The 9403-nt window shown below is 40.0% G+C and overlaps 1 protein-coding gene across 1 annotated transcript in view; it reads right to left on the reverse strand.

The window, feature by feature from the left end:
- Positions 1-1865: 1865 nt before the first annotated feature.
- Positions 1866-9403, reverse strand: part of AGPAT5 (1-acylglycerol-3-phosphate O-acyltransferase 5) — a 38977-nt gene continuing 31439 nt past the window's right edge. The window contains exons 7-8 of the mRNA XM_008935076.1: positions 4163-4286; positions 1866-2201 (exon numbers count right to left, since the gene is read on the reverse strand). Of these exons, the coding sequence (XP_008933324.1) occupies positions 1976-2201; positions 4163-4286 (350 nt within the window). The 3' untranslated portion in view covers positions 1866-1975. The remainder of the gene's footprint in view (positions 2202-4162; positions 4287-9403) is intronic.

Below are 9403 nucleotides of genomic sequence, written 5' to 3' on the forward strand. Positions count from 1 at the left end.
TTGTATAACTAAAAGTTACTATTAGCTTTCACAAAGAAATTTAGTCATGTCAGAGTAAAATTTCATTCCATGACTGAAAAATCTCACTGATGTTGAATGCTGCCTTCTGGTTATACCCACTGCAAACAGCCATCTGAGAATAGGAAGAACTACATGTGAGCACATTTGGCTGTTACATAAAATGGCTTTTTTTTTTTTTTTTCTGGTTTCACAGCCTCATAACAATACTGTTTTTCAACATTGTTCCCAGTCATTGTTTTTAAAATGGTTCATCAACATATCCTGAATCAATCACCGATATAAATAACTCCAGTGACAAAACCCATTATGGAAGGACACAGAACTGCAAACTGAACGTCGTACCGACTGATTTTAAGGTGGAACACTAATTACTCTATAAAATTCTGTAAAAAAACCCCACCACACAGTAAAAGCAGTATCTTTAATTAACTGGCAATGGTGGAATCTGAAAAACTGAGCTGTAATTTGAAGAGACATTTAACTCACAAAAGACTCTAATGCAAGACACTGAAGCTAGAGAGAGGTGCACATGTAAAGCTTGCACATGTGATAGAAAAATATTCTCTATTTCTTTCATTTTAATACAGGGAGTCACATTCCCTAACAGAAGAAGAAAAAATGCATCCTCTTTCCTATCCCACTGCTGTACGTATAGACTATTCCCTTGATATCAGGAAATGGCACTTCCCCAGGGAAAATACCAGCCAAGGGAGCCGCAGACCTTCTGGTAGTAAGGGTTTGTTGATTTTGCCTTTTAAAGCGTATTTTGAAGCGGGTGCAACACTGTCAGGAAATGCGTGCCTTGCACGGCTCGTCTGTTGTGCCTATGGAGTACAACAGCCTGTCGCTTCACTCCGCTGCAGTCTGCACTGCCCAGAGGGCTCTGGGAGCCCGGGGTGACAGCACAGCAGGGAGCTGCCTCCAGGCCAGAGCAGAGCACTGGGGAAAGGCTCCGGGCTCAGCGGGAACACCGGAAGGTTCCTCGCTACCGTACCCCTGCGCTCCCCAACTTACAGCAGTTCTGTGCATTACCCAAACAACAGAGTTTGCTTCCAGAAAATTGTGAGGTAACAGGAAACTTCTGTTTATGGCACGTACACTTGAAAGGTCTGTGAGCTCAGCTGAAAGTCTCGAGGTGCTAGGGACAACACAGACACAAGGTAGGCTACAGTCTGGTTAGGCCAGAAACAAGAACTTAACCTTTCATTATACTGCATACATTCCTTTTATGCACAAAATGAGCTGTTTTGCTGAGTAGAATTTAATGTTTTGCATATGTAAAATATTCAGCAAATACTGCAGCAGGATCAAACATCATGCACTAGATAAACAGAGCTTCTTCCCCATGAACAGTATTTCTCAAGAACATTGCATTCTGCTTCAGGTGACATCTCATGATTTTTCCAACTTAGTCCCTTTTAAAGAACACAGTATTTAGCTACAACTGAAAAGCAAAATTAAAACAAACAAAGAAAAAAAAAAGAAAAGGAAAAAGTTTTGATTTCAGCTGTGATACAGCTGGGACAGATGCAACTGAGCTGCTGCAATGCACCAAAGAGTAACGCAAATTCAACATGAGTATCAGAAGAATAAATATATACCCTAAATTAATCTCTGTAAATACATTCACAGGTCCACTTAAGACACCCTTATGCATAACTTGTACTTCATCTGATCCACAGATAGAGATGGATGCTAGTTCATGGGGAAAGCAATTTATCCTATTACTCAGTTTATCTGTCATTATTCCAGCAAAAATCAGTAGCAAATTTGAAAATCTATATTTATTTTCCCTGAACCAACCATATAGAGGCTTAATTCACAAATTCTATTATTTTCAATGGTCGATCGATAAGGCTTTATTTACACTGTATTTTCTATAAAGTCAGGAAAAAGTTTGGTGCAATGTGCAAGAAAAGACTGCACATTTCACTGATTGGAGACTAACATCTGCTCATGGTTTAATGCTAACCCACAGGCAGCCAATTAAAGTCCCATATATCCATGTTTTTACATAAAGTTTCCTTCCAGATTCTGTCAGAAGCATACTAGCAGTCAGGCCACCTAAAAACAGCAAAGATGGCAAAGTTTTCTTGAGGCTTAGTTTGGAATGCACACTTTTTCCAGGGAACTTATTTCTTCTTTTAGAATCCTTTGCATCATAAAACTCTATTAGTAACCTACAAGCAGACAAAAGGAGATGGTCAAAGTTACACGTTAGTGTATGAAGTTTTAAGCAACTTGTTTTCATCTAATAGCTGCTTTTAATCACACATTATTTAAGGATCTAATAATAACATAGAAATAACGATGTAATAACAATACGATATAAGAATTTAATGCATTCAAAGCAACATTGCACATCAGAGTACACAAACAGAACCCCTGTAAGCAATAAAAGCAGATTTTCTTCAGGGATGAATTTTAACACTGGATAAAAGTTGAAATGAATCCTTTTTTTTCAGTGTTTAGCAGAAAACCCCAGAGCACTTCACAATATTGTAGGACAAAATACCACACAGTTAATCATTGAACACAAAAGGATGGGGAAAAAGTATCTTCATAAAATAATAACAAGATAATAATAAATAACAAGAGCTCACAAGACACTATGTGCTGCCCAGGGAAGTGGTGGAGTCATCATCTCCCTGGAGGTACTTTTAGAGATGTGTAGATGTGGTACTTAGGATCATGGTTTACTGGTGGACTTGGCAGTGCTGGGTTAAGGGTTGGACTCTGTGGTCTTAAAGGCCTTTTCCAACCTAAATGATCCTACAAAGTATTTTGGAAGCCAAATGTGCAGGAGTAAAATGCTACACCACGGGTTTAGTAGTAACTTTTTTCCTCCCATTTCTGAAAATCAGTAATAAATGCATTTGGAAATTCATTCGAATTGAAATGCATTTGAAAATTAAATGGGATTTAAAGTATCTCTAAAGTTGCCTGACAGACTGCTTTGGTCCCAGGAAAGATGTTCGAGTCAACAGGAGTCTACAATGAGACACAGATGATGAGAGTTCACTTTTGCTGGTCTTCACCAGAAGACTACTTAAGGGACGCTGGACAGTCTTTTATTTCACATATCAGTTCCTTGTCTATAGACTGAAATTCAGACTTTCTTCCTCTCAAAAGCAAAGAGAAGAAAAATTACTTTGTGATTCTAAGCTTCTAAGATACTTTAGTAACAGTGCCATGTTTATGGATAGTCACGCTAACCTTTACATGGATTCAAAGGTCACAGGACAAATTTACCTCTTTCTTACTTCTGTGGAGCGTGAGACTGGCAGAACAATTTTAGAGCAGAATATACCTAAAGAAACAGGGAAATTTCTCTCTCACACAAAGTATTCAAGGATTTACAAAGTAAACTGATTCAGCTCCTTTATTCTGGATGTCGCAAATTAAAAAGTCATCTCTCAAACAATACTTAAATCCCACAATGAGGCACCAAGTCCTTCTGGAGCACAAGGTCCCACAGGATGTTGTGTACGCTCACTAGTGACCTTATCTGGAGATGCTGGAGGGAGCCAGGCCCTTTAGTTCTGCCACTATTCAAAGATGGACAGATGAAACTCATACTTCACCTGATTTCCCCAGTGAAGGTAGGGATCTAGGGGTTACTTGTGTTTTTATCAAATTGCTGTCTGACAGAAAGATGCAGAAACAATATTGGCAGAAGAGATTAGACCAAGACCTGCCCCTTTCTAAAAAACTGCTTTTTGCTTGCTTGCCTACCGTGGGCATCTTGCATTCCTGGCTGCACATGACTCAGCTACAAGAAGATAAATGTAGAGTATTCAGATGAATATTAATCTTGCCTGGGACATGGACTCACAGCTCTTCAGTCTAACGGAGGTCTAACACTCAGGAATCCCAACCTCCCGAGCAAAAGGTTTAACCAGAAGGCTATTTTGTTATACAAAATATAGAACCACAGAATCATTCTAGTCAGAACAGACCTTTACGATCATCAAATCCAAACGTTAACCCAGCACCATGTCCTACCAAAGTATCACCACGATCTCACTTCAGAGAGCCCTACAGCTTGCACTTCCAGTAACAGAGAAATCATGGGTATAGCTGTTAATGTAACAGAAGAAAGATAGCTTCTTGAAACAAAGTTCTGCATATTGCTACTCACTTATCCTTTATTTCAAAGCGTTCATGAAGCCACCTTCTCATATACATCTGCTCTTCTGGTATGTCCTTCAGTTCAATTCGATCAATGAAAATATGAACTCTTGGGCATTCCTTGCAAAGAAACTCTAAAAAGAGAGCAAAACGACAGGACAGAGTTACAAAAACATTGTGAAGCATTTATTTGTCTAAAGTACACTGAAAATATTATCTTGCAGCTGTAAGTGCCTTGGAAGCGTAATTTCAGTTCTCAAAAGCCTCCCCTCTCTTCATGTTCAGATCCTGAGCGCTGCACTGAACTTGGAAGCCATTTGGCCCACACAGTTTTGCAACGATGGCCCATTATCATGTGTAACAGGGAAATACTATCCTAAAATGCACCCTGCTAACTGTAAAATGCCGTGCTTGAAAATGTTAAGTTTCTACCTCAGCAGCAATCACTCCTCAGCTGTAATCAGTACTCATTCTGTAGCAATTACTACTCATTCTGCCATGTGGGATGCAAAAACTTCAGTGTCATCAAGCTTGATTAAAGTTAGTAATACACTTTCCTTGTTATTTTTTTTAAAATCTAAATTTTGTTTGCTCCTGGATGACAATGTAATTACAATGATTTCCCAAAGTATCTTCAGGAGGAAGTGGGCTTCAGTTTAAGTAATAACTTATAATTAAAAAGTGTAATAGGGCAAAAGACTCAGAACAAAATGCTTTCCATTTTGCATCCATTAATTTTTCTTCTGTCTTACTGCAATCCTCCTCCCCCATTTCCTTAACTTATCCCTAGGAAGATTCAGCAAGCAAGCGTTAATTACAAACAAAACTCCATTACTGAAATAGCCTTGTGGGATTTCTTACAACACACAAGTGGTAAAAATAATTGCACGTGGGATGAAAAACCCACCAGCATTTGTAATCATTTGCATTCATCAGTAGAGCAAGGGGCACTGCAGTAACCATAGCATCTCTGTACAAAGAAAGACATGATGGGAGGGTGTTGAGTCCTCTGAAATATGGACAATCTTCATATTCTGAAAAGGGACTAGAAGTGCCTTCCCACAATACAGATGGGCAACAAATGTCACACAGATTGGGTGGCCCCTTTAGGTTGTTGACATTTTTTGGACAGCAGTGCAGACATACAGAAGACTTTGACCCATAACTGTTAGGGGTATCTTGAGGAATGACTGTGCAAAGTAATTGGTACTGCATGTACATCTTTATTATTGCCTGCCAAAGCAGATATCTCCCCATTTGCTTTTACTCCTTACGAGAGTATTGATTGTTAAGGACTTTGTTGTAAAAGCAGTCCTTATCATATAGTAGAAATTGCCTTAAAGAATTTTAAAAGCCTGTCACGCAAATGTATCTGTGTGTTTGTGGAGGGGAAGGAGAAAAGATAAAGAGATCAGTAGAGTCTTAGAGCTTTTGATGTGGAAATCTGGAAGGTGCTGTGTGGAGTTTTGTCTAGTCCTCAGGCACCAACAGCCATTCACTAAAGCCCCCACAGCACAAAGGCAGCAGCATGGCCCACGCACCACCCGCTGAAGAAGTGGCTGAGGGCTTTAACCAGAAACGAGTCCACCTCTTAGCCACGGAGCAGCAAACAACTGTTGGTAACATGTTTCTAGTAAGCCATCTCCTAGCTACAGCTGTTAGATGGCAGGCAAGTTAAGTACTTGGAGTCCAGAATGATGGTGCACCTAGATGCTGTCTTCAGTGTTATGTGCAATGTTTTTACCAACCACAAAGAAATCAGTGTATGTGGATCTGTAAGCAGGTTTTTCCTCTCCTGTTAAATGGGAAGAAAGGATTTTCCCAGTCTGCTTCTCTGAGGATACTACCCAGGCCACTATATGAAGGCCATTCATTATGTGAGCACCTAAAAGCATACTATTAATATTTTAAAATGACAAAATGTATTATCTGTATCTTAAATACTTATAACGTTCACTGATGTACAAATCCTCTTTTTGAGTGGCATTATCTATTAAGTGGAATATTCTAAAAATATGCAAAATTCTATCTAAAAAACAAATCCCTGGAAGCCAGATGATAGTCTTTACTAGACTCCTCTAAAAAGCATCTGTGCTACCCAGGTTCAGCTAGGGCAGAAGACCTAGCTGTAGAAGGTATTTGAAACATTCTGTGCATTGTATAATGTAGGTTTCTTGCTTCATTGCACATAGGTTGTTTTGTATACGAACAAACTCTCTTCTGATGTTATTTATAATCTCAGTTACAAGTAATCAAGGAAAATTATAAACCAAACAAAATTCTAAGCTAGATGAGACAATATTATTAATAACTATACGGTATTTTAAAACGAATGTTATGCTGATTAAAAAATATTGGTATTTGGTCATTTAAAGACAGCAACAGAGTACATTATCAATAATAAGGCCTAGTTAACAAACCAGGAATAAGAGGTACATATTTCAAAATGAACACCCTGGCCCCCACTCCAAAGCTGAAATGTAGCAACTCTACAAATTTGCTTAAAAGGCAAAAAGGTCCCCACAAAGTCTAAATTGAATCCCCACATGTAAATGTACATCTTTGCAAATCCCAATGCTCTTCTCCACAGCCTTACTCTGCCTTGCAGTGTGGGACTCTGTACAGCCTCACCAAAGGCTGCATTGTTCATCTGCAGATCCAACTGCAGGTGCTCCCCTAGAGAGGATCATGAGTCCCACCCATGGATTCAAGGCCATTCCATCCAAAGTCTCCAGGCTGTGGATGTCCTGGGTATCCAGGACATCTGCAGATGACATTGTAATGTATGCAGTCAAACTAGTTGGGAAATCTGACTAGTCTTTAATTATCCAGTTCATGTTCACGGTTTAATGCAACTAATATTTTCTTTTTCTTGTTAGATGCACAATGTCGTTGCCATCATATAAGAACACCAGTGGATAAGAGCAATGCATCCAGAGGTTGTTTTTGAGAAGAAACAGCTGGATTTTATCATCACAACCTTTAAAGGTTTGTGGTGGTCCGATGACCCTTAATTTCAGCTTAGCTTAACTCCCAAAAGACTTATGTAATTATGCTAAGAAACAAAATCTTCTTGAAGCAATTTATTATGTGCAAATTACACCCAACTTCAGGGACACTAGCCCTTAAGGCCAACATCTGACAGGCTTTTCAGACCCCTAAACCTGCCAGGATTTATAATTAACAGCAGGAATTTCATTCAAAAGACAAATCATGAGTGCAAATCATGCATTATAAACAAACATTATGTTGGGGACAGCATTAGTCAATCAATGAACTATGCTCATTTGGGTTAAATGAACACTAACAACTTGTGTGGGAGACAAGTGGATGGACTTTTGTGTGGGAGATAATTTCCCAAAAAAACTTTCTATCTGGTTAACTAACAGATACAAGTGCAGAATGTTTATAATGCTTCTAGCGACCAAACACAGCAGAAGGAAGGAAATGAAATTAATAAAGTGGATTGAGCATATTTTGTTCTTAATTGTGACATTGTGGCCCTCCATCTGCAGGACAACATTCAACACTAACACAAGACTGGAGGATTCAGTGCAGAATTAGGATTATTGAACAGGGTGCAACAGCCTCCAGGAAAGGAACTGGACCCAGGTTTTTATTGTAAACAAATGTTTTGGAAGGATGGCTGTACACTGGGGCTTCCACAAAATTTCACCAGTTTTCAGCTCCACCTTTAAAAGCCAGTTAGTGCTGGTTTGAACTATCAACGTTACCAGGGAAAGCGGGGGAAGGAGAGAAGATCCAAAGTACAGGTATGTACCAGTATCTGAGAAGGGACACGGAAACAGCCTCATACCATCTTCCCCTTAATGCTACCACAGAAGTTGATTCCACCACTCCAAATTATTTGCCTTCCCCCTTAATAATGTTGTGCCTGTAGCATTACACTTAAACAGATATTCCAGTTTTCAATTACTAAGGAAATCTATTTTTATATGCACTTTAAATACAGCAGCAGTAAAGTAGCTCAGATTTCACCCTCCTACATCATCTCTTTTACCGCAATGTAATTACTGCCAAAGTCCTTCAAAAATTAAGAAAGGACAAAGTGAAGCCTCACACAGTTGTGTTTACTTAAAGAGTGCCCAGTTCTCTCCTGTTTTAACAGATTCCAGCAATGTTTGTGATAAATTGAAGTGATATCACAGGAAACCGAAATCTGAATAACGTGCATTTATCCTAAGTAACTAGTATTTTAAACATGTAAGATTATGTCTGTTCAGTAACAGAACACTCTGTGTTGCGGTGCATATAGTTTTACAGGCAAAACCAAGATACTCCTCTCTGAACCATGGATGGTTTTCTCCAGTTTTTAAATTTTCCTTTGTCTGGACTTAAGTGTCAGCTACCAAAGCAGTTTGTAAACTATCTCCTTCTTAAAGAAAGAAATCCCATCTCTCCACTTTCCTTTACTTCATACACCAAATTAACAATCAGCTGGCAAAACAAACATAAATTTAAGCGCTGAGTTGTTTCTCAGCTTCACGCCTCCCACCACCTCGAGTTGAGCTGACAGGGAGCCATGCCGCGGCCTGCACTAACACGGTAAGGCAGCGGTACAGCACAGCGGCACTGGGCGGGAAGGCAGACAGACGCCCAGGGTACCTCGGAGGCTATTTACAGGGGTTAACCTGGGGAGCAGTGGAGGGGCAGGCACCACCAGTCCCTGCTGGAGGGGATGCTGTGCAGGCTAGACAAGCTTGCAGCCAGCAGACAAGCCTGGGACCCGAGGAACAGCACTCAGAAATACTGCCAATCCCCTGTGCAAGGCCTGAGATGCAACTTGTTCAGATGGATGTAACACAGGAGGTGGATGTGGCTAAAATTCAGCATGAGGGCAAAACTCAGAAGTGCCTCTATACCAGCATAGAAGCCTGAACACGAAGACAAGAGACCAAGAATTAATGGCACCAAGCGGTGACCCCTGTAGGGGATGTATCCCCATGGCCTTGAAGGAGCATGCAGCATTACCAGGCTACCAGGTCTACAGGAATGACAGAGAGCAGGGACAGGTGAGGAAGTGGTAGTGTGCGTGAAGGATTATATAAAGTATAATAGCTTTATATAATACAGACACAGAAGCACAATGAAATCCTTGCGGACCCTTTCGCCAGACTCTAATAAAACATATCACAGGTATATAAAATGACTTCCTGATTAAGTTCAACAACAGTGATCAGAAACTGAGAAGCCAGACGGAGAGCCCGAGGTCAGGGACTGGTAGCAGGAA

Source organism: Merops nubicus, unplaced genomic scaffold, assembly GCF_000691845.1.
Source record: "Merops nubicus isolate BGI_N331 unplaced genomic scaffold, ASM69184v1 scaffold31342, whole genome shotgun sequence".
In the NCBI taxonomy this organism is placed as follows: Eukaryota; Metazoa; Chordata; class Aves; order Coraciiformes; family Meropidae; genus Merops; species Merops nubicus.